This window comes from Rattus norvegicus, chromosome 5, assembly GCF_036323735.1.
Source record: "Rattus norvegicus strain BN/NHsdMcwi chromosome 5, GRCr8, whole genome shotgun sequence".
Lineage (NCBI taxonomy): Eukaryota > Metazoa > Chordata > Mammalia > Rodentia > Muridae > Rattus > Rattus norvegicus.
The window spans coordinates 62,335,880-62,363,316 of NC_086023.1; the positions used below are offsets into that span (position 1 = coordinate 62,335,880).

Below are 27,437 nucleotides of genomic sequence, written 5' to 3' on the forward strand. Positions count from 1 at the left end.
CCTGAGGGCTTCCCCAGGAGTTCCTCTGGGACTTCTGAGGCCTGGGACTCTCTTACTCAGTTTTCCCTACTCTACACAGCTAACACATCTAGCTTCTGTACCACAGAAACTCAGTGATGGTTTATTAATATAAGTTTACTGAACAATTGTGTTGGAGAGAACCTCTTTTTTCTTCTCGTGGCATTGTCAACACAGAAGACTTCTGGGATGCTAAGTAATGTGGAACTTTCTCCTCAGAGACAAAGGGAGGTCATCCCAGATGAGCAGACACCAGCTCAATCCACTTAGCTCTTATACTACCTCACCTAGACATTGTTGGGCCCCATAAGGCTTGGCTCAACTCTCCTACTTAAAGGAAATCAGAAGTCCAGGCCTCTGGAGCATCTGATGATCTACAAGTTGTTTGGAGGGTTTTGTTTGCTTGTTTGGTTTTGTTTGGTTTTTATGAGCAATGCCCAGCACACAGAGAGATTTGATTACTTTGTTAGAACATCACAATCCACAGAATCATCATGCTTGCTTATGTTTACTGTTTAATATAAGTCCTTGTTCACCTCCCTTGAACGTTTGATCCGTCTGTCTCCAGCCCCTGTGTGTGTGCCACCATGCCCAGTGTTACATGATGCTAAGGACTGAACTCAGTGCCTCATGCCTACTGGGCAAACAACCAAGCAACATCCCTGGCCCTTTCTTGTGGCAAGAAAGTGAGGAGCAGCTTGAGTCAGGGCCTCACTATATAGCTCAGGCTCTTCAAGCGCTAAGATCAAAAGCATTTACAATACCTCACTCCTGCCCAGCCAGGCATCCCATCCCCCCGCCCCCCCAGCTGGGGACCAAACCCAGGGCCTTGCGCTCCCTAGGCAAGCACTCTACCGCTGAGCTAAATCCCCAACCCCCCATTTTATTTTTTATTTACTTTTTATTTATTTTTGAAACAGGGTCCCATGTGTCCCGGGGTGGTTTTGTACTATGAAAGTGAGCATGGCCTTGAACAAGAATTCTGATCCTTCTGCTACCATTTCTCAACTGCTGGAATTCACACTTACACCACCATACTGGTTGGTGCAGAAAGGGGCTCAAATGGAGCTTCTTCCCATGGGACAAGCACTCTACTGACCGTGAGGCACTCCCAACACCCAAGATTTGTTTCAAAACAGATGCCTCAGCAAGAAGGTATGAGGACTGCTGAGGTCTTCACTAGCACAGCATCCAGCTTACCTAAGGGGATGTACTCATTGTGTCTCTCCTTTTCTTTCAGAAGAAAGGATTTTGCAGGCCAACAATAGAAGGTTCAACTCTCTTTTTGAGTATCCGGTACGTCTCCAGTCACTGTTTCCTCAGGGGCTGGTGTTCTCTACATTCTCTGAGGGATGGGAGGAACTCCTTGCTGATACAGAAACTACAGCATAAATTCCAGTTTAAACTCCTCTATTGTAAGTGGTACACTGAGGGCTCAGAAGCCAAAACCAACTCAGAGTCCTTCACTCCGGAAAACACATCTCTTCTAGGATTTTGTATTTATGGGTAACTCCTAGAAAAGACACGTTATAGCATTTCTCACGATTCCTCCACAGCTCTCTGTTCACTTAGACATCGATGACAGCATACACATGTTGGGTCCATCTATGCACAGGCTGTGCCCTTTCCCATTCTATTGATGAACCGTAACTTAGCCACCTCTGCTGCTGAACATTTCAACCTTGGCAGTGTTTTCTCCGGTAATGGTCCTGAGTGAGCTTGGTGGTGCATATCAGTCAGTTGGCACATCTGGGTTTGTATCTAGGATGAGCTTTCTGCGGGTGAATTGACTAGGCCTAAAGGTAAACATATTAAAAAACTGTGACACATTTTTGCAGAAGACCTTCTAAAAGTATTACATCAGTCTTTATTTCTGTGTACCAAAGAAAACCACTCACTTCACATCTCTGCCAAACTAGTTTGTTTTTGTATAATTCTTCTGAGATAGGATCTCATTTTGTAGCCCACGCTGGCTTCAGATTGCTGCCATCCACCAACCCTCCCAACGTGAACAGCTATGGCTGCAAGTGTGCCATTCCTGTGCTGGCTGTAGGTATGGTCGGTCCTGCCCATCCTTGCCAGCTCTTAGGTGAAAATGGTATTTTGTTTTTTAAACTTTTGTGTGAATTTAATAATCTCTTTGTGTTAGCCTTCTGTATTTTTTAAAAACTACCTATTAATGATTTTCTCTAATTTCCTGGGTTTTTTTTCATTTTTATTTGTTTCTGAAGTAATTCATAAAATACCACATGTAGTGTAAAGCTGTGCTCCAGCAGCCATCTTTGCTCACAGCCACTCCCTTATAGGAGCCACTGTGGAGAGTTTCTCACGGACTCATTGGTGCCTCCTCAGTCCATAAAGGAGATGTGACTAAAAAAAATTCTTCATATTTTTACACTATTCTGGACCCTAATGGTTTTCAGGGTCCTAATTTCATGAGAACAATTACATAGGATTTCCTCTTCAGATTTAGCTTTAAACAGTTCCTTCTAAATGACCATTTGGGATATTTCCGCCTGCCTTATTCACACTTAACGGTTTTGTTTTCCTTGGCTCAGCTTGGCTTCTGAAAGAAGGTCTTGCCATGTAACCCAAGCTAGTCCTAAACTCAAAGCCTCCTTCTTCAGCCCTCTGAGAGCTAGAATTACAGGCACGTAACACCGCATCCAACTTCAAAAAATGATCCTGCATGTTAGTATTTACATACACACACACACACACACACACACACACACACACACACACACACACACCATGTGTACATGTCATTCTAAGTATATGAAAATATACATGGCATATATATTTGTGATTTTTGCAGGGTATTGACCTATTGTTTCTGAGCTACAGGTCGTGGGTAATAATGCTCACAGTGTGGTAGTGGGAGCAGTCTCTCTCTCTCTCTCTCTCTCTCTCTTTCTCTCTCTCAAACAAAACAGGAAGCTAGGTTCAGGTATCAGATTTGATTATAGTTGCCCGTTCCTCACCTTGAAACATCATACAAGTTGTGTGATTTCTCCAGTCTTGAGTTAATCCATGTAAATGTAAAGTGAGTTTGGTGACATTCACCGCATATAACATATGTGGGAATTAAAATACAATTGCAAAAACGTTGGTCCTCTCTCCCCAGTACCTGTTGCCCCATCTCCTCTGCCTTTGTATTGAAGTTCCTGCCACATGTTTAATACATATCCTACATTCAATCATATCCTGGAGCTGGCGGGAACAAACAGATGAACCGTTTTGAGCTGTCTTGCTGCTCTGCTTGTACTTGCTTTTGTTGTTATTGTTATGTGTAATTCACCCATAGGACAATTCCATCAAGACATCAAAGTATAGTTTCTTTAACTTCCTGCCCGTGAACCTGTTTGAACAGTTCCAGAGACTTGCAAACGCCTATTTCCTCATCTTGCTGTTCCTACAGGTATGACTGCTAAGACATTTGCAGTGTGTCCTAATCTGCCTTGGGCTCAGGCTGTATTCTCAGTACCTAGACTAGGAGACACCCTCTGCATTTTGACATTGGCAAATGGCTGGCTGGAGTCTCTGCCAGTTCCCTAGAGTAGCAGAAGTCAGGATTAGCCAATGTGAGGCAAGCCTCTGTATGGAGACACAACGATGGAGTCCCATGGGAAGGGAGCTCCTCCATTATGGCTGTATGGAAACAATTCACCTTGATCATAGGAAACCACAGATTCTTCACTACAACCCTAGCTACAACGATATTCCTCTTTCTCATCCAACCTCTGTGATAGGAAGTTGACACATACCAAGGGGAAAGAATTGTATAGAATATAAGCAAGCCAGCACAAGGAAAGGAATCCACAGAGGGAGTCCATGTTGAGAGGAGAAGACAGATCTCACTTACCCTTGTACTGAAGGTGTCAGACAGTACATGGATTTCCCATGCCCACTGTCTTTTATGCTTGTGTATGGGTGTTCTGCCTACATGTATGAATTTCTATGCCACATGCATGCCTGGTGCATAAAAAAGAGGGCATCAGAACCTCTAGAATATGTGGTGCTAGGGCTTGAACCTAGGTCCTCAGAAAGAGTATCCAGTGCTCTTGATCTTTGAGCTATATGTCTCCGGCCTTGCCATATAAACTCTTAGCATTCTATTTTCCAATACCTTTCATCATTGGATAAGAAATGGCTCATTCCCTTTAGGGCTAAGACTGCATGTTTGTGGCAACCTGTAGCCTTTTCTTCTTTTGGGAACTGCTTTGGATTCAGGGATACAGGAAAGTTACAACAGCGAAAAACAACTAGGGCCACTGGTTTATTATTATAAACCTAGAAAAAAATAACAGAGGCAGGGAATGGGGGAAAATATGTTCTTCTTTATATTTCTTAAGCCTACAGTCTCGTGTTTCTTTCTCAAGTTGATCCCTCAGATCTCCTCGCTGGCCTGGTACACAACCGTGATCCCTCTGATCGTGGTGCTGTCCATAACTGGTGTGAAGGACGCCATTGATGACGTGGTGAAGTGGCTTCCCGGGCTTCCCTCACTACACCTAGTAATTGGGCTGGGGGCAAGAAAGACTTCCCAGAACTACCTTGTGCCAAGAAGTGCTCACCAGAGAGACGTCTCTCACATTTGTTCCCTCATCTATCACAGACACCATATTGCGTCCACAGGTCTAAGACTAGTGGTTTCTGCTTGGCCAGAAATGGGCAGTGCAGGCCTTTTTCTGCTCCATCACTTTAGATCTTTCTCCAGACTTCCTCCCTCTCTTCTCAGAAACCCAGCCCCTGCCCCTTAGCTCTGCCTGGCTTTGCTGTCATCTTTCTCCTCATAGTTCTCTTCCTCCTTCCCCCTGTTCCCTGCTCCTTCTTCCTCCAGTTCTTACTCTTTCTTCTCTCCCTCTACATTCCCTTTTTCTCCAGTGCTCCCTGTTTCCTTTTCCAAATGCCACTTCTGTTTGGCATGCATAGATAAGAGCTCTAGAAAGCCCTGTGGCAGCATCAAAGGCCTAATCATTTCCTGCCATTGGGAAAAGATACTGGCCTGTCACCACCAATGCTAATTGTAAGGGATCACTGTGAATGCAAAACCTACTAGTGGAGTTTGGGAAGCTGTCCTTGTGGTGTCATCAAAGGGGCCTGAGCTTGTCAAGACAGTATGTGGACTAAAGTTTAAGAATATGACATTTCCCAACTTTGTAAAATCCAGGCTTACTACACATAGTGGTTTAGATTTCAAGCACAACTCAGATACTCAAACTGAGCTACATAAACTCTTTTTAGCTCTGAACTTCATACATACCCTGCTACCATTTCCTTCTAGTAAGAACTGAAAGCTTAACTTGCCAATGTTAAGGCAACCCAGCTATTTCTGGTTCAGATCTTTAGAATAAATGTTGGGAGAATCCAGAATCATGGAATATTCTGCCTGGCCTGCCCCGCCCTGCCCTACTCCTACCCTTCTCCAGGGGAGAGCTCCGCCTCCAAAGAGGTGGTTCTTGTGAACTGGGACATGAGCTGTGTTTGTTCTCTTGCTACCATAGGTCTTTGACTATTGGCCTCTTTATTCCCCACATCTTCTGTGGATCTTCTGGGTGGGCCCCTGGTTCTTTGGACAGCACAGGGTGGGGTGGGGTAATCCCTAGTGCTGCCTGGCATGTGCCCTGTTCTCTCAGCCTTTGAGTTTCTTGTTTTTAAACTCCTAGGCATTTGTTTTTTATATTTATCCCAAAGATGGGTCTCTTTCTTTTCCTGGAGTTCTTTTTATGCCTTCCTTCCTAGTTTCCAATGAGCAGTAGCCTCTTAGCCTGGTTTCGATGGTAGGAGGGCTTTGAGATCTGGAAGAGGGAATCACAAACAAGAATGACATTGAGTAGTACTTTTTAAACGTTAAATTGTATATGTGATTTTCTATTTGTCTATTTCCTGAATATTTGCTGTGTGATTTTAGAAAAGACACCAAAGTGACCAGCAAGTCAACAACCGCTCTGTGTTGATCCTGGTGAATGGCAGGTATGTTATTTTAGGAAAGCCAGGTTAGGTAGGATCAGTCCGGGAAGAGGTCACCATTGCTAAACCTTGATGTGGTGGGTACTTTAGAAAGGTAATTTAGGACCGTGAAAAGGGCCTCATGTCAAACTTAAAAAGAATTTGTTTCTATTTCATTGAGTTCTTTCTTTTTGAGATACTGGGTATCAAACACAAGACCTCAATAATAGGATTTAGGAATCACTTCATAAACCATACAAACAGTGATCTCAGACAAGGATAGTATTTGAACACATGCCCCAGGACTGATCAACTAGGGCCACAGTCCAGATTTGGAAACCGAACCATGACCCCAAATTGAGGTGCTACAGTCCATTTTAAGCCTGAGATATACAAACATCTGTGCCAAGTTATTCCACCAATCAGGGTTTAAGGATAGGGAATTTCCTTAGGAACCTGTCCTTGATATACATTTGACCTGCTCCCATTTGTTAGGGTACTCAACTGTGGAATGGGACTTGTCTAACATTCATGTCTTAACTTGCCAACCAGGATGTCAGTTACTCACATACATGTCTCTTTCTGCCGAGTAGGATGTCAGTTCCCAGGGAGGTCTTAGGAACTTAGATTTTACTGGACCACTACTCAAAATGGAAGTCTTATTTTAAGTAGTTTCTTATATTTCTTATGTTGGGGTTCATCCAGGGGCAGCTTATAAAATCAAATATCATAAGAGCTTAGACACAGATGCAGGAGGTGCTGTTGGGTGGTTAATTCAAGTCTGAGCTTACTGTGGGTAACGATACAAAACAGTTCTATGGACTTCTATCATGATTGCTTTCCAAGGGCACAGAACATAACAGACTATGTCATCAACTTGGCATTAGGAAGTTTCCTAGTAACAGCAGAAATGTGAGGAAGTTTGCTTATGTAGCAGGCTAGCCAGGTAACAGTCACCTGGGCCTTAACATCCCACCGAGGTGAGCTAGGAGAGATCCCTAAGCACTGTCCTGTACATGTCTCTAGCACACCCCGAAGTGTCCATACTGACTGAGATGCCTCTGGGCTTGTCTATAAAGTGGAAATGACCTCTATCTTAGATGCCCGAGAAAATAAAAATAAAAAATATATATCCAAGCAGTTGATAACTCATAGCATGAAATTAATATGCAAGTAACTATTATCAGAGTGATTGGTCTCGGGACATCTGCCCTTAGAACGTAGTGGATTCTAACCAGGCTCACTGGTGGCACTACCATAGCCCTTCATCCAGGCGCCAGCACAGTTTACCAGCCCAAGAGAGCATCCGAGCTGGCTCCACAGCTGAGCTACATGGTGGTAAGACCAGAACAAGGCAGACATGTTCCCACAAAAGGCAACGTGTGAAAACTATCATAAGGGGCATGGCAGGCTGTTACAGAGTCATGTCTGACAAAAGGAATTATGGAGGGGGCGATATCTGTACCAGATCTTTATCAGGGGTGGGAAGCTCTGAAGAAGTTGGAGTTTCTTGAAGGGAACATGAGGAAAGAAACCACAAACCTGACAAAGTCACCATGGGCACCTGCCTTTCTCTCATGGCCAGCCATGCCAGGCACTGACCTCCTGTAGCTGTGATCAGGCCGTTCATTCTGTGTCCAAGCTCTTGGGCATCTGACCCCTCAATACTCAGAGTGGATCGTTTCCCCCAGTGTTTTATATGGCTGAAGTTCTCAAGACCAAAAAAGTGAAATACTATTAAAATGGGGAAGGAATAATATTATTTTCAACAGGCCAAACTGAGTGTATTAGAAACTTACCAAGCTGAGGAATTTCTGACCAAATAAATTTAGTCAGACGAACTCCCTCAGATAGCTCAACTACTTGTTTGTTTTTGTTCTCAGTTTTTGGAGAAGAATTTATCCAGAGGGAATTTCGGAGTTAGCCAGAGACCCTGGCATGCATGTGTGCATGCAGATGCAAACATCCATGTCCTTTAACAGAGAGGAAGTGACTTATGAACTCTGGTGGAAAGTTGAATTACGAGAGAGAGAGAGAGAGAGAGAGAGAGAGAGAGAGAGAGAGAGAGAGAGAGAGAGAGAGCTGGTATTGTTGTTGAATCCTGTTATACTACCAGACTCCCTTTTATGGGAAATGAGGATTTGAAGGGTCAAAGGTAACCCAATAAAAGAAGCGAATAAAATTAATAAAGCCAGATGGTAGGGTACATTTTAGCCCTTTAATAAAAGAATGTGCCACATCGACACATGTCCTCTAAGGCAGGTTATTAATTGAAAATGAAGAAGGTAAGGTGTCTCCTGTGCAGCTTTATTTTGTGAGACAAGGTCTCACTGTGTAACCCTACCTGTCCCGGAACTCTCTATGTAAAACAAGCGGGCCTTGCTCACAATCCTCCTGCCTCTGCATCCCAGGTACTGAGTTTAAAAACCTCACTGTGAAACTTCGAAGTATATGTGGGCTAGAGGATTCTATGAATTGATATTTCCTAGGAAAGTTTTTAAAATACAGTGGCTACTTTTGAGAAACAAAGCTAAACACTAGGGAGAGAGATTTATCGGAAGAGAAGAGCTTGCTCACAGCTGCCCAGAGCATGAAGCTCAAATGCGCTCCGCCCTCTGCAACACGCCTTCCTTCATCCCGGCCCTTCCTGTTTCTTTTGCTTTATTTTATTTAGTTGTCAAAACAGAACTTTGGAGAAACTCTCGGAGCAGAAATTCAAGGCCCGTTTTCTTGTAGGATTGAGGAGAACAAATGGAGGAATGTCCAAGTGGGGGACATAATAAAGCTGGAGAATGACCATCCCGTTACAGTGAGTACCTCCTCTGGCCATGGCGTCTCCCTTCTCCTGGTGAATTAGGATCCGGGAGCCCCTATAGCATTTGCCTCCGCCTCTCTTAGGACCCTTTCAGCTGCCTCTGGAGAGCATCAGCTCCTCAGGCAAGAAGCTCTTCTTGTCCATCTCTCACCATAACTTCAGGTGAAATGGAGCAGTTTGAGAGGACTGTGTGCTCACGGTGGTGGGCCGTTGACAATAAATGTAAACCAAGAGTCTGCAGCGTTCCTAGAGTGAGCGTCTACTTCTGAGGGACTGCGTCCCATCACACTGTTGGGAGCTGCCTCCTTCCCTCCTCTCTGACTTTTCTGATTGCAGGCAGATGTACTGTTACTCTCCAGCAGTGAGCCGTATGGTCTGACATACATTGAAACCGCAGACCTGGATGGGTAAGTGTTTCCTCCTAATATTACATTAAGAAAATCTAGCCAAATCAGAGGGAAAGTGTGATGCAAGAAATTAATATTGTTCTCATGTGGAAGTAGTAATTTATGTTCCAGAAAACTAAAAATATCTAAATGAGAAAAGACAAGAAGCCACAGCAGGGCACCCTCCAGTCTAAGTCTGAGCCAGGGTAGCAATAATGAGTGTTCACTGGATACAGAACCAGAAAATAAATCCCAAATCCTCTGTCTCTAAACCTGGGTCAGTCTGCCCTCCCTGCCTGCGACTTCTACAACTTGTCTTTAATGCTTGTAGATTGAAAATATTTGAAAAAAGTTTACTCCATACTGAATATGCACAGATCTTTTACATAGCATTTGTGTTGTACAAAGAGAGTTTGTATTGGTTATATGCAAATACTGGACCATTTTATAAAATAAATCTAAGCATTGATGAATTTAGGTGTTCATGTGCAATCCTAGAACCAATTGCCTGAAGACACTGAGGGAGGGACAGCTATATTCCATGATGTTAACTAACATTACAGATAGGCGTAGGATTGTAAAATTTCAGAATGGGGTTACAAAGTTTCCAGGAGGAAATGTAAAAAAAGTAATTGTTATCTAAAAAGAATTTAAAATGGACCTTCATTTACTCACAGAAGCTAAGGTCTTACTTACTTGGGAAGATGGAGGCCATTTCATAGACTTGTGTTTGTGATGTGCTTGTGACGGCCATTCTTGGTTGTCAACATGACCACATCTAGAATAAACCAAAACCCAAGTGACTGGACATACCCATGACGGAGAGGGATCTTTTCTTAATTAGATCTTTTGAGGTGGGATGGTCCACCTTTGGTCAGAGCTGTACCAGTGACAGCCTACATAAAAACATGGAGGAAGGGCATGCCCAGCCTTCACTGAGCCACTGGTAGGAGAGTGTACTTCTTCAGCATTCTGGGACAGGAATGGCACCTGACACATCCAGCCTTGTAGACTGAACAACTACTGAATTCTTGGACTTTTTGTTGGGAGACAGCCGTTGTTGGATTAGCTGGCTCATAGCCTGTAAGCCACTTCATAAATATCTGTTTTCCAGAGGTCTAAACGACTTCTGTGAACAGGTTGTTCGACTCCCCGCTCCCAAAGGGGTTATCATCCACAGGTTGAGAACCACTGTTGTAGATTTCTGGAATAGACTTCCAACTTGCCAACACCTCCATTTACTGAAGACCCCCTGGTATTATTGGAGCATATTAAAAGCCCATGGTTAGAAATATTTGAAAGGCTTGCTGCATGGAATTAAGAATTTAGTGACTCTGTACATAAAACTTTTGACAATTTGTGGGAAAATAAGGAAAAGAATACTGCTGGTTGTATCTAGCGTTTCTAGATAAATTGACAACAGAAAAGAATGAATTTACAGATAAACTTAATCAGCTTCTAGTACCCCAAGATACAGTGGCAACGGCAAAGAACGAAATGACTGCCTGGCTCCAGATGTGCAGGCCCCAAGTGTGCCCTGGAAGAGAATCTTCTCTCCAGCAGAGCACAAGTTGCAGAAAATCAGATAGAAGCCCCCGTTGTTAGGTTGACTAAATTCCAACAAAAACTCAGATCCCAACCTTGGATTGGTAAGTTGGGATCCTGCAAGTGGGAATGGAGATGTGTGGGAAGACCCTACTGAGTCTGGAGACTTTGAACCCTCAGATTCTGAAGGGTTTATCACGAGTGAGGAAGGAGTGCCTTCACCCCTAGCCCAGGGTGTATACCAACCCCCACCTCCTGAGGAAATTGATTCTTCCTTGTCTACTAATCAGTCAGTAATCTTCCCTGAAGGAGACTCTAAGCAACATAATACCACTGTCTTTCGGGGCCCTCCAATGGTCTCTAGACCCAGAACCAGACTTAAGGCAAGGCAGGCTCCTAGAGGGGTAATAGAAAGTTTAGCCTGTGAGGAAGTGCACTATACAACATAATGAGTCGTCTATTTCATTCAAATAGAAATCTTGTATGTACAAAAATGGATTTTGAGAGTGAGGGATAGTAGTGGAAGGAATAGAAAACGAGATCGGGCAAGTTTATTGCTGTGGACTCACAGAATGGATGGAGATTCTAGGTTTAATACGGAAGCTCACACAATAAACAGTGCATGTCAAAAGTTTGATTGAATGGTTGAAGCATTTGTCAAAAGATAGTCTACTGAAAACGGGCGGAGATGCCTGATGTCCCTTGGCTTAGTGTTGATGAAGTATTTTAAGGCTCAGAGAAAGTACAGTGCTACAGTAGACATGCTGTAAAAGACTCACAATGGGAAGGCCCAGAAAACAAGCCCTTCACCAATCCTGTAAGACACTATGTAAAAACCACACCCCTCAACCAAACGGCAATAAGAGATAGTTTACTTTGGAGCAGTTTTGAGTGACCGTGGCTCAGGAACACAGATTGGGTTACCCCAAATTCCATGTTCCCATGTGGAAGCAGTTTCACAAGGTGCACTGGCTGGATTTGTGTGTCAACTTGACACAAGCTGGAATTATCTCAGAGAAAGGAGCCTCAGCTGTGGAAATGCCTCCATGAGACCCAGCTGTAAGGCATTTTCTCAACTAGTGATCAGGGTGGGAGGACCCAGCCCATTGTGGGAGGTGCCGTCCCTGGGCTGGTGGTCCCGGCTTCTATAAGAAAGCAAGCTGAGCAAGCCAGGGGAAGCAAGCCAGTAAGTAACATCCCTCCATGGCCTCTGTGTCAGCTCCTGCCTCCAGGTTCCTGCCCTGTTTGAATTCCAGTCCTGACTTCCTTTGGTGATGAACAGCAATGTGGAAGTGTAAGCTGAATAAACCCTTTCCTCCCCAACCTGCTTCTTGGTCATGGTATTTGTGCAGGAATAGAAACCCTGACTAAGACACAAGGTTTTTATAATTTTACACAATATAAAAAGTTGTAAATTCAAGAAAACGTCAAATACATTGGTAGAGCTGGGCATGATGGTACATGCCTTTAATAGGTATCAGGAGGCAGAGGATGGCAGATCTCTGAGTTTGAGGCAAACCTAGTCTCTATGTAGTGAGTTCTAGGGCATCCAAGGCTATGTAGAGAGACCTTTTCTCAAAAAAAAAAAAAGTAAACTCCACTGGTGCGCACCCCACAGAGGCAGGCAGAGTGAGATGGAGGGAGCTAGCTAGTCTATAGGCTGAAGATGCTACTGATGAATTTCTTAGCTCTTGGATTGGCAGAAGTTAGAATTCCACTAAGTCAATAGCTTCTAAGAGGTTTTTACTTAGTGTCACTGGATATTAGTTCAGATCAGAGTGGGACAAGGTTGGCTCTTTGGAGGGCTAAAACTAGCCTAAGATACAGTAGCCCCAGAACCTACAAATTTTCAGTCTCTCTACAGTATTGAAATTCCAGTTGTTCCATCAGTCCCTGCAGATGTAGAAACTCCTCAAAGGAGTTTCTGTTCACAGCCAGACACAGCTTCTGTTCAGGAATTCACTCTCCAACACAAAATGATGAGGGGTAGCAGCACATTTGAAGAGCTTTGTAACCACCATTTCCCTTGTGGAACACCTGAGGGTTGGAGATGCCACTGCTCAGTTGGATAAATTAAATGCATGGCCATGTGTCAGCACTGGATCGCCAAAGGCAGAGTGATAATAGTTATTACAATGGGCAGGAGAGGTCAAGCACTGTCCATAGTAACTGACCCATAATGGGCAGCATAGGCAAAGTGATTTTTATGGTGGCATGCCTCAAATGGACTTATGGTACTGGATCATGTACTGGATCATGAAGATTCCAGGTATGAAGTAGATAAGAAGCCTACTGTATTTTTGTTTGATCTGTATGGGCGCAAAATTTCTCCAAAAAAAAAAAAAAACCAAAAAACAAAAAACAAATGCTGCATTGGATCATGGCAAGAGAGAATCTCATTGGTAAAGCAATGTTCAGGTTGTGGGCCATTATGCAGATCCAGAACCCCTTGGACGAAAGGACAGCCAGGTTTTCCCGAGGGAGGCCCTTGATGAAATACCTGAGTTGTACTGTTAGCTTTTCTTCTACCCTTCCCCAGAAGGACCTACACTCTCTTATAAGGGTAACTGCATACTGGAGAAAGCAATCAGTCTTTCCAGGATCTATTAGGTACTGGTTCTAGGAGGCCCCACAAAGCACTATGGTCCTACAGCTCAAGGGCTTAAGAATTTCAGGTGATTAATGGAGTTTTGGCTAAAGTTGAGCTCACAGTGGGTCCACTGGATTCCTGAACTCATCCTGTGGTCATTTCCCAAGTCCCAGAATGAATAATTAAGATAGATATAATTAGAAGTTGGCAGAATTGTAACATTGGTTCTATGATCTACGGAGTGAGGGCCATTATGGTTGGATAGAGTAAGGGGAAGCCTTTGCACGTTGCCTCTGCCAGGAAAAACAGTGAATCAAAAACAGTGTTACATCCCTGTAAGAACTGCAGAAATTAATGCTACCACCAGGGACTTGAAGGATGCAGGGGTGGAGAGTCCTACCACTTCCCCCTTTAATTCCCTATCTGGCCAGTGCAGAAGATGGCTGGATTGTGGCGAATACCAGTTGACTATCGACAGCTCAATCAAGGAGTGACTGTAATTGCAGCTGATGTGCCATATGTGGTGTCCTTACTCCAGCAGATAACACATCTCCTGGTAGATGGCCTGCTATGTCGTGTGCAGCTGTTGAGCTAGCAAATGCCTTTTTCTTAGTACTTCCCATGGGGACCACAAGAAGCGATTTGCTTTCTTTTGGTAAGGCCAGCAGTATACCTTTATAGTTTTACCTCAAGGAAATATTAAGTCTTCATCCCTGTGTCATAACTTAGTTAGAAGGGATCTTGATCATCTGTCTCTTCCACAAAATATCACACTGGTTCACTATAGCGACAACATTGTGCTGATTGGACCAAGTGAGCAGGAGGTAGCAACCACTCTGGACTTCTAACACAAGAAGATGGATGAAAAACAAACAAACAAAAGTTCAAGGGCCTTCTACCTCCGAAATTCTTTAGAGTCCAGTGGTGTGGGGCATGCAGAGATAGCCTGTCTAAGGGGAAATGTAAGTTATTTCACCTGGCCCCTCCCACCATCAAGAAAGAGAAACACAGTGTTTAATGGGTCTGTTTGGATTTTGGAGACAACACATCCCTCACTTGGGTGTGTTATTCCAACCCATATACCAAGTGACTCTAAAAGCTGCTAGCTTTGAACGAAGCCCACAACAGGAGACTCTTCGACAGGTCCAGGCTGCTATACAGGCTGCCCTACTACTTGGATCATGTGACCCAGCAGACCTGACGACACGTGAGGTGTCGGTGGCTGTTTAGAGCCTCTGCAGCCCCTGTAGGTGAATCAGAGAAGAGACCTTTGGGATTTTAGAATAAGGCTCTACTATCATCTACAGAAAAATGATTCTCCTTTTGACAGATAGCTCCTGGCCTGCTATTGAACCCTAGTGGAAACTAACATGTGACAATGGGTCACCAAGTCACTGTTCGACCTGAGCTGCCCATCATGAGGTGGGTGCTATCAGACTCGCCAAGCCATAAACTAGGATGTGCACAACAGCAATCCATTACCAAATGGAAGTAGTTTTTCATGTGATCCAGTGCAGGCAGGTCCTGAAGGCACAAGCAAGTTACGTGAAAGCGTTGCCCAATGCCTATGGTGTCCGCTCCTGTTCCACTGCCTTCTACTCTCAAGTCCTATGATCACGTGACAGAAAGAGAAAGCGAGGGCTTGGTTCATTGACCGTTCTGCATGTTATGCATGCACCATGCAGAAGTGGACAGCTGCAGCAACCCACCCCCTTTCTGGGACAACCCTGAAAGATGCCAGCAGAGAGAAATCCTCACACTGGGCAGAACTTTAGGCCGTGCACGTTTGTATATTTTTCTTGGATAGAGAAATGGCCAGATGTGCAATTGTCCAAGATTCACGGGATGTTACCAATGGATTGACTGGGAGGTCAGAAACTTGGAAAATTAATAAGAAAGACATCTGGGGAAGAAGTCTGTGGATAGATCTCTTTGAAGGGGCAATGGCTGTGAAGATAGTGTAATTCATGTTAATGCTCATCAGAGGATGACTTCAGTAGAGGAAGGAGCTCAATAATCAGTAGATAGGATGACCCATTCTGTGAACTGTCAGCCTCTTTCTCCAGCCATCCCTGTCATTGCCCAGTGGGCCCATAAACGGAGTGGCCATGGTAGCAAAGAAAGAGGTTATACATGGACTTGACAACATGGAGTCCACTCACCAAGGCTCACCTGCCTGCAACTGTTGCTGAATGCCAGACCTGCCTAAAGCAGAGACTGACAGAACTCCTGGTATGGCACCATTCCCCAGAGTGACCAGCCAGGAACCTGGTGGCAGACAATGCTTTGTCTTTACTTGGATAGATATTTCTGATTCTGGTTATAGATGTGCATTTCTTACATGTAATGCTTCTGCCAGAACCACCATCTATGGACTCACACAGAATGGCTTATCTGCCATCATGGTATTCCACTCAGTATTGTTCCTGACCAAGGAACTCACTTCACACCCAGAGTGAGCCCACAATCACGGAATCCACTGGCCTTACTATGTTCCTCACCAACATAAGCATCTAGTCTGTAGAAGGATGGAATAGCCTTTTGAAGACATAGTTAAAGTGCCAGTTAAGCAGCAGCACCCTGGAATGCTGAGGCAGAGTTCTGCAAAGAGGCATATGCTTTGAATCAGCATCTAGTATATGATACGATTTCTCCCATAACCAGCATTCATGGAATCAAGGAGTGAAAAAAGGAATGGCTCTACTCACTATCACCTCTAGTGACTCACTAGGAATACTTTTGCTTCCTCTTCCCATTCTGCTGGCCTAGATGTTTTGGTTCTGGATGTGGGGAGGGCAGGGGACACTGCTGCCAGGAGCCACAACAAACATTCCATTGAACTGGAAGCTCAGACTTCCCCCTGGCCACTTTGGGCTTCTGATGCCCTTAATTCAGCCAAGAAAGGAGGAAGAATGTTAGGAGGAGTGATTGGTCCTGATTATCAAAAGGAAGTTGGATTGCTTCTCCACATTGGAAGTAACTAAGATTATGTCTGGAGGCAACTGGGAGATCCTCCAGGGCCAGCGTCTCTTGGTGCAACCATGTCCTGTAATTAAAGTCAATAGGAAACTACAACCCAACCCAGGTAGATGACAGAGACCACAGACATGTAAGGAATGAAGGTATGGGTCCCTCCTCCAGGAAAAGGCCCAAGACCTGCTGAGGTTCTTGCCAAGGGTGGAGAAAACACCAAGTGAATAGCACAGGGAGGAAGGTAGGTATAAATACCAGTTAAGGCCATGTGACCAGTTGCAGAAACAAGGACTACAACTGACATGAGTGTTTTTGTCATATTTTGCTAATAGTGCTTTGGGCAGATATCTGTGTTTTCTTTCCTCTATTTCTTTGTCATATAATGTAACATCAACTGAGAGGATATGAGTGATTATCTTGTTTGTGTTGAGGTCTCAAAGGAACATCCTTTGAGGGACACTGCCACCTATTCTGAATTTTTTTTTTATTAACTTGAGTATTCCTTATATACATTTCCAGTGTTATTCCCTTTCCCGGTTTCCGGGCTAACATCCCCCTAATCTCTCCCCCTCCCCTTCTTTATGGGTGTTCCCCTCCCCATCCTCCCCCCATTGACACCCTCCCCCCAACAATCATGTTCACTGGGGGTTCAGTCTTGGCAGGACCCAGGGCTTCCCCTTCCACTGGTGCTCTTACTAGGATATTCATTGCTACCTATGAGGTCAGAGTCCAGGGTCAGTCCATGTATAGTCTTTAGGTAGTGGCTTAGTCCCTGGAAGCTCTGGTTGCTTGGCATTGTTGTACATATGGGGTCTCGAGCCCCTTCAAGCTTTCCAGTTCTTTCTCTGATTCCGTCAACGGGGGTCCTATTCTCAGTTCAGTGGTTTGCTGCTGGCATTCGCCTATGTATTTGCTGTATTCTTGCTGTGTCTCTCAGGAGAGATCTACATCTGGCTCCTGTCGGCCTGCACTTCTTTGCTTCATCCATCTTGTCTAATTGGGTGGCTGTATATGTATGGGCCATATGTGGGGCAGGCTCTGAATGGGTGTTCCTTCTGTCTCTGTTTTAATCTTTGCCTCTCTATTCCCTGCCAAGGGTATTCTTCTTCCCCTTTTAAAGAAGAAGTGAAGCATTCACATTTTGAACATCCTTCTTGAGTTTCATGTGTTCTAGGGATCTAGGGTAATTCAAGCATTTGGGCTAATAGCCACTTATCAATGAGTGCATACCATGTGTGTTTTTCTGTGATTGGGTTACCTCACTCAGGATGATATTTTCCAGATCCATCCATTTGCCTATGGATTTCATAAATTCATTGTTTTTGATAGCTGAGTAATATTCCATTGTGTAGATGTAACACATTTTCTGTATCTATTCCTCTGTTGAAGGGCATCTGGGTTCTTTCTAGCTTCTGGCTATTATAAATAAGGCTGCTATGAACATAGTGGAGCACGTGTCTTTTTTATATGTTGGGGCATCTTTTGGGTACATGCCCAAGAGAGGTATAGCTGGATCCTCAGGCAGTTCAATGTCCAATTTTCTGAGGAACCTCCAGACTGATTTCTAGAATGGTTGTACCAGTGTGCAATCCCACCAACAATGGAGGAGTGTTCTTCTTTCTCCACATCCTCGCCAGCATTTGCTGTCACCTGAGTTTTTGATCTTAGCCATTCTCACTGGTGTGAGGTGAAATCTCAGGGTTGTTTTGATTTGCATTTCCCTTATGACTAAAGATGTTGAACATTTCTTTAGGTGTTTCTCAGCCATTCGGCATTCCTCAGCTGTGAATTCTTTGTTTAGCTCTGAACCCCATTTTTAATAGGGCTATTTGTTCCCCTGTGGTCTAGCTTCTTGAGTTCTTTGTATATTTTGGATATAAGGCCTCTATCTGTTGTAGGATTGGTAAAGATCTTTTCCCAATCTGTTGGTTGCCGTTTTGTCCTAACCACAGTGTCCTTTGCCTTACAGAAGCTTTGCAGTTTTATGAGATCCCATTTGTCGATTCTTGATCTTAGAGCATAAACCATTGGTGTTTTGTTCAGGAAATTTTTTCCAGTGCCCATGTGTTCGAGATTCTTCCCCACTTTTTCTTCTATTAGTTTGAGTGTATCTGGTTTGATGTGGAGGTCCTTGACCCACTTGGACTTAAGCTTTGTCCAGGTTGATAAGCATGGATCGATCTGCATTCTTCTAAAATGTTGACCTCCAGATGAACCAGCACCATTTGCTGAAAATGCTATCTTTTTTCCATTTGATGGTTTTGGCTCCTTTGTCAAAAATCAAGTGCCCATAGGTGTGTGGGTTCATTTCTGGGTCTTCAATTCTGTTCCATTGGACTATCTGTCTGTCTCTGTACCAATACCATGCAGTTTTTATCACTATTGCTCTGTAATACTGCTTGAGTTCAGGGATAGTGATTCCCCCTGAAGTCCTTTTATTGTTGAGGATAGTTTTAGCTATCCTGGGTTTTTTGTTATTCAGATGAATTTGCAAATTGTTCTGTCTAACTTTTTGAAGAATTGGATTGGTATTTTGATGGGGATTGCATTGAATCTGTAGATTGCTTTTGGTAAAATGGCCATTTTTACTATATTGATCCTGCCAATCCATGAGCACGGGAGATCTTTTTTCCATCTTCTGAGGTCTTCAATTTCTTTCTTCAGATTCTTGAAGTTCTTATCATGCATATCTTTCACTTGCTTGGTTAAAGTCACACCGAGGTATTTTATATTATTTGGGACTATTATGAAGGGTGTTGTTTCCCTAATTTCTTTCTCGGCTTGTTTCTCTTTTGTGTAGAGGAAGGCTACTGATTTATTTGAGTTAATTTTATACCCAGCCAGTATGCTGAATGTGTTTATCAGCTTTAGTAGTTCTCTGGCAGAACTTTTGGGATCACTTAAATATACTATCATATCATCTGCAAATAGTGATATTTTGACTTCTTCTTTTCCAATCTGTATCCCTTTGATCTCCTTTTGTTGTCTGACTGCTCTGGCTAGAACTTCAAGAACTATATTGAATAAGTAGGGAGAGAGTGGGCAGCCTTGTCTAGTCCCTGATTTTAGTGGGATTGCTTCAAGTTTCTCTCCATTTAGTTTAATGTTAGCAACTGGTTTGCTGTATATGGCTTTTACTATGTTTAGGTATGGGCCTTGAATTCCTATTCTTTCCAGGATTTTTATCATGAAGGGGTGTTGAATTTTGTCAAATGCTTTCTCAGCATCTAATGAAATGATCATGTGGTTTTGTTCTTTCAGTTTGTTTATATAATGGACCACGTTGATGGTTTTCCGTATATTAAACCATCCCTGCATGCCTGGGATGAAGCCTACTTTATCATGGTGGATGATTGTTTTGATGTGCTCTTGGATTCGGTTTGCCAGAATTTTATTGAGTATTTTTGCGTCGATATTCATAAGGGAAATTGGTCTGAAGTTCTCTTTCTTTGTTGGGTCTTTGTGTGGTTTAGGTATAAGAGTAATTGTGGCTTCATAGAAGGAATTCGGTAGGGCTCCATCTGTTTCAATTTTGTGGAACAGTTTGGATAGTATTGGTATGAGGTCTTCTATGAAGGTCTGATAGAATTCTGCACTAAACCCGTCTGGACCTGGGCTCTTTTTGGTTGGGAGACCTTTAATGACTGCTTCTATTTCCTTAGGAGTTATGGGATTGTTTAACTGGTTTATCTGTTCCTGATTTAACTTTGGTACCTGGTATCTGTCTAGGAAATTGTCCATTTCCTGCAGATTTTCAAGTTTTGTTGAATATAGGCTTTCATAGTAAGATCTGATGATTTTTTGAATTTCCTCTGAATCTGTAATTATGTCTCCCTTTTCATTTCTGATTTTGTTTATTTGGACACACTCTCTGTGTCCTCTCGTTAGTCTGGCTAAGGGTTTATCTATCTTGTTGATTTTCTCAAAGAACCAACTTTTGGTTCTGTTGATTCTTTCTATGGTCCTTTTTTTTCTACTTGGTTGATTTCAGCTCTGAGTTTGATTATTTCCTGCCTTCTACTCCTCCTGTGTGTGTTTGCTTCTTTTTGTTCTAGAGCTTTTAGGTGTGCTGTCAAGCTGCTGATATGTGCTCTCTCCTGTTTCTTTCTTCAGGCACTCAGAGCTATGAGTTTTCCTCTTAGCACAGCTTTCACTGTGTCCCATAAGTTTGGGTATGTTGTACCTTCATTTTCATTAAATTCTAAAAAGTCTTTAATTTCTTTCTTTATTTCTTCCTTGACCAGGTTATCGTTGAGTAGAGCATTGTTCAACTTCCACATATATGTGGGCATTCTTCCCTTATTGTTATTGAAGACCAGCTTTAGGCCATGGTGGTCTGATAGCACGCATGGAATTATTTCTATCTTTCTGTACCTGTTGAGGCCCGTTTTTTGACCAATTATATGGTCAATTTTGGAGATACTTTCTCCATGAGTACCATGAGGAGCTGAGAAGAAGGTATATCCTTTTGCTTTAGGATAGAATGTTCTATAAATATCCGTTAAGTCCATTTGGCTCATGACTTCTCTTAGTCTGTCTACGTCTCTGTTTAATTTCTGTTTCCATGATCTGTCCATTGATGGGAGTGGGGTGTTGAAATCTCCTACTATTATTGTGTGAGGTGCAATGTGTGTTTTGAGCTTTAGTAAGGTTTCTTTTACGTATGTAGGTGCCCTTGTATTTGGGGCATAGATATTTAGGATTGAGAGTTCATCTTGGTGGATTTTTCCTTTGATGAATATGAAGTGTCCTTCCTTATCTTTTTTGATGACTTTTAGTTGAAAATTGATTTTATTTGATATTAGAATGGCTACTCCAACTTGCTTCTTCCGACCATTTGCTTGGAAAGTTGTTTTCCAGCCTTTCACTCTGAGGTAGTGTCTGTCTTTGTCTCTGAGGTGTGTTTCCTGTAGGCAGCAGAATGCAGGGTCCTCATTGCGTATCCAGTTTGTTAATCTATGTCTTTTTATTGGGGAGTTGAGGCCATTGATGTTGAGAGATATTAAGGAATAGTGATTATTGCTTCCTGTTATATTCATATTTGGATATGAGGTTATGTTTGTGTGCTTTTCTTCTCTTTGTTTTGTTGCCAAGACGATTAGTTTCTTGTTTCTTCTAGGATATAGCTTGCCTCCTTATGTTGGGCTTTACCATTTATTATCCTTTGTAGTGCTGGATTTGTAGAAAGATATTGTGTAAATTTGGTTTTGTCATGGAATATCTTGGTTTCTCCATCTATGTTAATTGAGAGTTTTGCAGGATACAGTAACCTTGGCTGGCATTTGTGTTCTCTTAGGGTCTGTATGACATCTGTCCAGGATCTTCTGACTTTCATAGTCTCTGGCAAAAAGTCTGGTGTGATTCCGATAGGTCTGCCTTTATATGTTACTTGACCTTTTCCCTTACTGCTTTTAATATTCTTTCTTTATTTTGTGCATTTGGTGTTTTGACTATTATGTGACGGGAGGTGTTTCTTTTCTGGTCCAATCTATTTGGAGTTCTGTAGGCTTCTTGTATGCTTATGGGTATCTCTTCCTTTAGGTTTGGGAAGTTTTCTTCTTTGTTGAAGATATTTACTGGTCCTTTGAGCTGGGAGTCTTCACTCTCTTCTATACCTATTATCCTTAGGTTTGATCTTCTCATTGAGTTCTGGATTTCCTGTATGTTTTGGACCAGTAGCTTTTTCCGCTTTACATTATCTTTGACAGTTGAGTCGATGATTTCTATGGAATCTTCTGCTCCTGAGATTCTCTCTTCTATCTCTTGTATTCTGTTGGTGATGCTTGCATCTACGGCTCCTTGTCTCTTCTTTTGGTTTTCTATATCCAGGGTTGTTTCCATGTGTTCTTTCTTGATTGTTTCTATTTCCATTTTTAATTCCTTCAACTGTTTGATTGTGTTTTCCTGGAATTCTTTCAGGGATTTTTGTGATTCCTCTCTGTAGGCTTCTACTTGTTTATTTATGTTTTCCTGTGTTTTTCTAAGGGAGTTCTTCACGTCTTTCTTGAAGTCCTCCAGCATCGTGATCAAATATGATTTTGAAACTAGATCTTGCTTTTCTGGTGTGTTTGGATATTCCGTGTTTGCTTTGGTGGGAGAATTGGGCTCCGATGGTGCCATGTAGTCTTGGTTTCTGTTGCTTGGGTTCCTGCGCTTGCCTCTCGCCATCAGATTATCTCTAGTGACACTTTGTTCTGCTATTTCTGACAGTGGCTAGACTGTCCTATAAGCCTGTGTGTCAGGGGTGCTGTAGACCTGTTTTCCTGTTTTCTTTCAGCCAGTTATGGGAACAGAGTGTTCTGCTTTCGGGCGTGTAGTTTTTCCTATCTACAGGTCTTCAGTTGTTCCTGTGGGCCGTGTCCTGAGTTCACTAGGCAGGTCGCTTGGAGTAGGAAGGTTTGTTTTACCTGTGGTCCCAAGGCTCAAGTTTGCTCGTGGGGTGTTGCTTATGAGCTCTCCGTGGGGGCAGCAACCAGGAAGATCTGTGCCGCCCTTTCCAGGAGCTTCCGTGCACCAGGGTTCCAGATGGCGTTTGGTGTTTTCCTCTGGAATCAGTAATGTGGGCAGAGTGTAGTCTCTTCTGGTTTCCCAGGCGTTTCTGCCTCTCTGAAGGTTTAGCTCTCCCTCCCACGGGATTTGGGTGCAGAGAACTGTTTATCTGGTCGGTCCCTTCAGGTTCCGGTGGTGTCTCAGACACAGGGGACCTGCTGCTGCTGTGCCCTTATCCAAGGGAACCCAGAGGCCGTATACAGTTTCCTCTTGGGCCAGGGATGTGGGCAGGGGTGGGCAGTGTTGGTGGTCTCTTCAGCTCTGCAGTCTCAGGAGTGCCCACCTGTCTAGGCGGTGAGGTCTCTCTCCCACGGGGTTTGGGAGCAGTGAGCTGCTGCGGTCAGGGATCCACGGGTTTGGGAATCCCGCTAAAACCTATTCTGAAATTTATAATGCGTCTCCAGTCATATGTGGAATAGTTATGTCATATTCAGCATAGTCATGACCTGGTTAAATATACAATGTGGTTGAGGTTGTACATGGGGTAGTTATATCATGTTAGGCGTAACTATCAACTGGATAATGTTTTCATTTGGAAATTAAGTGTGACATAAAGAAATATGTGTTGATTTGCCTAGGGGGAAAAGAACTTGTGAGGACTATTCTTGATTGTAAACTTGACTGCATTTGTAATTAACAAAACCCAAGTGGCTAGGCCCACCTGCCAGGGATTTTTTTCTTATTAGATTATTTGAAGTGTGATGACCCATTTTTAATTCAGATATTTTGAGGTGAGAAGGTAGACCTTTAAACTAGGACACCCCGTCTACTGGCCATCTATACAAAAGGCATGGGGGGAAGGAAGAGCTAGGATTCTGCCATTTGCCCTCACCCTCAGTTCACTGGCATTAGAGCCTAATCCTTGGAGATTCTGAGATCTATCGAAGGCTTGCTGAGACATCCACCCCCATGCACTGAACAGCTGCTGGAGTCTTGGACTGTCTGTTGCGAGACAGCCGTTGTTAGACTAGCTGTACTGTAGTCTGTAAGTCACTTGATAAATCAATTATACGTATTATGAATATATGTGTATACATATATTGTCATTCCATAGGACTGCTCCTCTACAGAGACCTGACTAATACTGTAATTTTGAAATCTACTGTTAATATCTCAGTGCATTCTTGTATCCAAAAATGTTGCATTGTGGTCTTTCCATAAGCCCTGTAAATATCAACCGTTTCCTTAAGTGGCTTCTTACCAGAACTGTCTCTGTGCTCTGAAGGTAGCAGGTGCCACCTCTGGGTTGCTCTGTGATGTCTCTTCAGCTTCTCTAACATATCTGAGCAGCCCTGTCTCCTGTGTTGGTTAAAGTAGTCAGGGACAGGGAGTGAGGGGGTTCCTTTCAGTCTTCTGACCTCCACACTGCACATGAGAACAAGCAGTAACTAGTGTGGGGCACCATACAGCTCAGACCCTGAGCTGTATTCTGCTGGCAGCATTTATTTTCTCAAACCTAAGGAGGAGGCCGCACAAGCTGGCCCTGAGCTACCCTTGTGGGTATGTCCCATACATTGATGAACCTGTGACCTTTACTCTAGTGAAACCAACCTAAAAGTGAAGCAGGCCGTCTCCGCTACCAGTGACATGGAGGATAACCTGGAGCTGCTGTCTGCCTTTAACGGTAAGCTAGAAAGTAGGCTGCCCACCCAGACTTTCACCAGCAAAGTACTAGCTAAACAAAGAATGGCATAGCCATACAGGAATTCTAGACAGTTCATGATAAACAATATGCAAGTCGATAATCATTGACATGGAAAAATATAACAATAAAAATATATAGATTATAAAAGACAGCATGATACATGTTTTGGAGAAACATGTTTGCATACACACATAGGATAAGAAGCTTATAAAGATGTAATTCAAATGGTTAATAGTGGTTTTTCTCTAAACAATGAGTAGATTACAGTGTTTCTCCAAAGCCTTTAATCCTAGCTCTTAGGAGACGAAGGCCATCAACCTCTGAGCTTGGGATCAGCCTTGTCTACATAGTGAGTTCCAGGCTAGCCAGGGACAGCCTCGCTTGTCTCAAAAATTTTTCATCATTTTAGCATGTTAAAAGTATTTACAAGGAAGATCCAGCACCGTGGCTCAGTGAGTAAAGCACTTGCCTCCAAGCCTGTGAGCTAAGCTTGATACCTGGGGTGCGGGAGGTAGAAAGCGAGAACCAGCTCCCATGTGTTCTCTGACCTCCGCACGTGCACCGTTGCATACTTTCTTCCTGCTCATACGTGCAGAGTAAACAAAGCCAGTAAAGGCTAAAAATATTTTCAGAGGATATATTTACTAACCAGGGAAAACTCAAATATTGTATTTGGAAAAAAAAATCATAGGTTCACCTTCGGGAAGTAATATTTCCATTTCTTCAGCCTCACCGGCACTGATGTAATAAATCACCCTGTGACGGTTTTCTCTGGATGCTTCATGGTTCATTTGTTTTGGTGCCCTGTGTAGCTACTTTGGGCTACTTTGTGGGTTCTTTTTTCTCCCATCTTTCTTCACCCCTCTTCCTCCACCTTTACAACCACCTAACACTAGAGAGGAAGGAAAAAGGGATAGAGGGCAGAGGGAGCAGCATTATCATTAAGCTGCTTCCTGCTGGTCAGGGGTGTAGAGTTCCTTCAGGCAAGTTTGATCTCCACCGTCAGGATGTCTAATTTCTTCTTGTTTCTTCTTTGCAAATGACTACTTAACAAACCACGACCAACAGCAACCAATAATCTGCCAACAGCTCCCTGACCTAGAACCCCTGAGGACCTGAGGAGTCCCCAGAATTGCAAATGTCACACACTCACAGAAACTATCCGCAGCTCTCAAAGGCACACCCCTGCTAGGGCACAAGGCAAATTGTAGTGAGCTGTGCACAATGTGATGCGGCCTCACATCCCATACCTGGAATTAAAATGAAAACATATTGCTATTTCCGTGGTTTTAAAACAAACAAACAAACAAACAAAATTCTCACTGCAACCCTGAAGTCTGTCTGTGCTTTTCTAAAGGAATGTAGTACAGGATAGGGAACAGTTGAGAAAGGGTAGAGAAAAAAAAATTGTGTTGCATTACAACAAAGAGGTTTTCTTTCTGCCTTTCTGCTGAGGTTACAGGGAGCATTCCTCCCACTTTTTTCGCAGGAGAAGTTCGGTGCGAACCTCCCAACAACAAGCTGGACAGGTTTTCCGGAACACTGAGCTACCTGGGGGACACCTACTTCCTGGACTATGAGCGGCTCCTGCTCCGAGGCTGCATCATCCGGAACACAGACTGGTGCTATGGCTTGGTGGTTTACACGGGTACGCTCCCTCAGTCAGACCCAGCCCATTAGAGCCCGCTCACTGTCCGCTGGGGCTAGTTCATCCTTAGGACTCAGGTACAACATCCAAGCATACGTCAGAACCATGGCTTGGTGCTCGATTGATGGGGAGGTGAAACACGTCACTGGATGGGAAATTTAAGAAGAAATCGAGGCGGGGGGAAGCGACTCTGCTCCAGGTGATGTGCTTGTGACTTACCAGTTCCACGTTTGCTCCAGGGTAGTTTTGTGTTTCAACACCATAAGGCATTCATGGGACTTTCCAGTGTATGCAGGACACAGGAGAGGGTTTCACCCAGAGAAACAGAATCATCGTAGGGAAGGTTACATGGTGACTCCTGTAAGAAGGGAGTGTTGGCTGTGTTCATTGTGGAAAAGGATTTAAACTATAACATGGAGACTTCATCAAGAGAAAAGTCCTACGTTAGCAGCCCATCTTGAGATGTCATTTAGAATCACAACCCACAATATGTAGTGAGAGGTGTTCTTGGCTTATGGCTTAGTTAGGAAAGAGCCTCTGTACCCCTCTGTACCCTGAGTAGCAGCAGACATTGATAACATTTTTTTTCTTTGCTGTCCCTGTAGATAATCAAGTTAAAAGGACTTAACTTTTTACTCAGTTTCAGAGGTGTTAGTCCAAGCCCTGTCACTTTAGACCCGTAGCAAGGCCAGCCATCAAAATGGGAATTCATGACAGGGCAAAGCTGACCATGGCACAGTGACTGAGATGCAGGACAAAGGAGGGGCCTTCAAGAACTGCCCCTAATAACCCAACTTAACTCAAAGAAGTTCCATACCTAATGTTTCTACTACCCCACAAGAGCGCCACCTACTGGAGACCAAGCTTCCAACAGATGAACTTTTAGATAACTTAAAATACAGGCTTTAACAACCATAACCACAGGAGGAAGAATTGAAAAGGTTTACTATAGAGAACATTCCTAAACTCAGATTTTTGGAGGTCTTTTCAAGAGCATCCACTCTTAAACATGGGGCTCCTAGTTCTCCTTCTGTGAGAAATACGGCTCCCACCTTGTGGAGACACTTAGGAGTGGAAGAAAACCCCAGCAGAGCTTTGTTCCTTGGCAATTAGTGTGGAGCGGCTGCTTCTAAGCTGCATAGTTTCAAATTCAAGTGATGTAGACTAGGGTTTCTTCACTGTGTGTCAGTGGTTACTCACACAGGAAAACCACTCCTAGAAAGGCCACTTGTTCCGCTGAAGGTTTTTCCCAAGCAGTAGCAGTAGTGCCATCATGGCTTCCTTCCCTTCTGGTTCCTGGTTTGTTAACACTAGCG

General features: G+C 43.5%; 1 protein-coding gene and 1 long non-coding RNA gene across 11 annotated transcripts in view; one reads left to right on the forward strand and one right to left on the reverse strand.

Annotated features, from left to right (window-relative positions):
• Atp8b5p (ATPase, class I, type 8B, member 5, pseudogene) overlaps window positions 1–27,437 on the forward strand; it is a 113,631-nt gene that overhangs the window by 33,667 nt on the left and 52,527 nt on the right. For 5 of the 10 annotated variants that reach the window (XM_039110987.2, XM_039110994.2, XM_039110990.2 and 2 more), the window contains 8 exons: window positions 1,259–1,314; window positions 3,326–3,439; window positions 4,401–4,535; window positions 5,933–5,994; window positions 8,707–8,779; window positions 9,122–9,192; window positions 24,370–24,452; window positions 25,963–26,121. In XM_039110987.2, coding sequence (XP_038966915.1) covers window positions 1,259–1,314; window positions 3,326–3,439; window positions 4,401–4,535; window positions 5,933–5,994; window positions 8,707–8,779; window positions 9,122–9,192; window positions 24,370–24,452; window positions 25,963–26,121 — 753 coding nt within the window. Of the gene's footprint in view, window positions 1–1,040; window positions 1,174–1,258; window positions 1,315–3,325; window positions 3,440–4,400; window positions 4,536–5,932; window positions 5,995–8,706; window positions 8,780–9,121; window positions 9,193–24,369; window positions 24,453–25,962; window positions 26,122–27,437 lie in introns of those variants that run through there. The other 5 variants (XM_039110989.2, XM_063288528.1, XM_039110991.2 and 2 more) reach the window with 4 other exon arrangements.
• On the reverse strand, window positions 1,167–27,139 carry LOC120102860 (uncharacterized). The gene is made up of 3 exons (XR_005504722.2): window positions 26,341–27,139; window positions 9,868–9,949; window positions 1,167–1,814 (listed from the first exon to the last, which is right to left on the reverse strand). It is a non-coding gene; the product is annotated as an uncharacterized LOC120102860 (long non-coding RNA).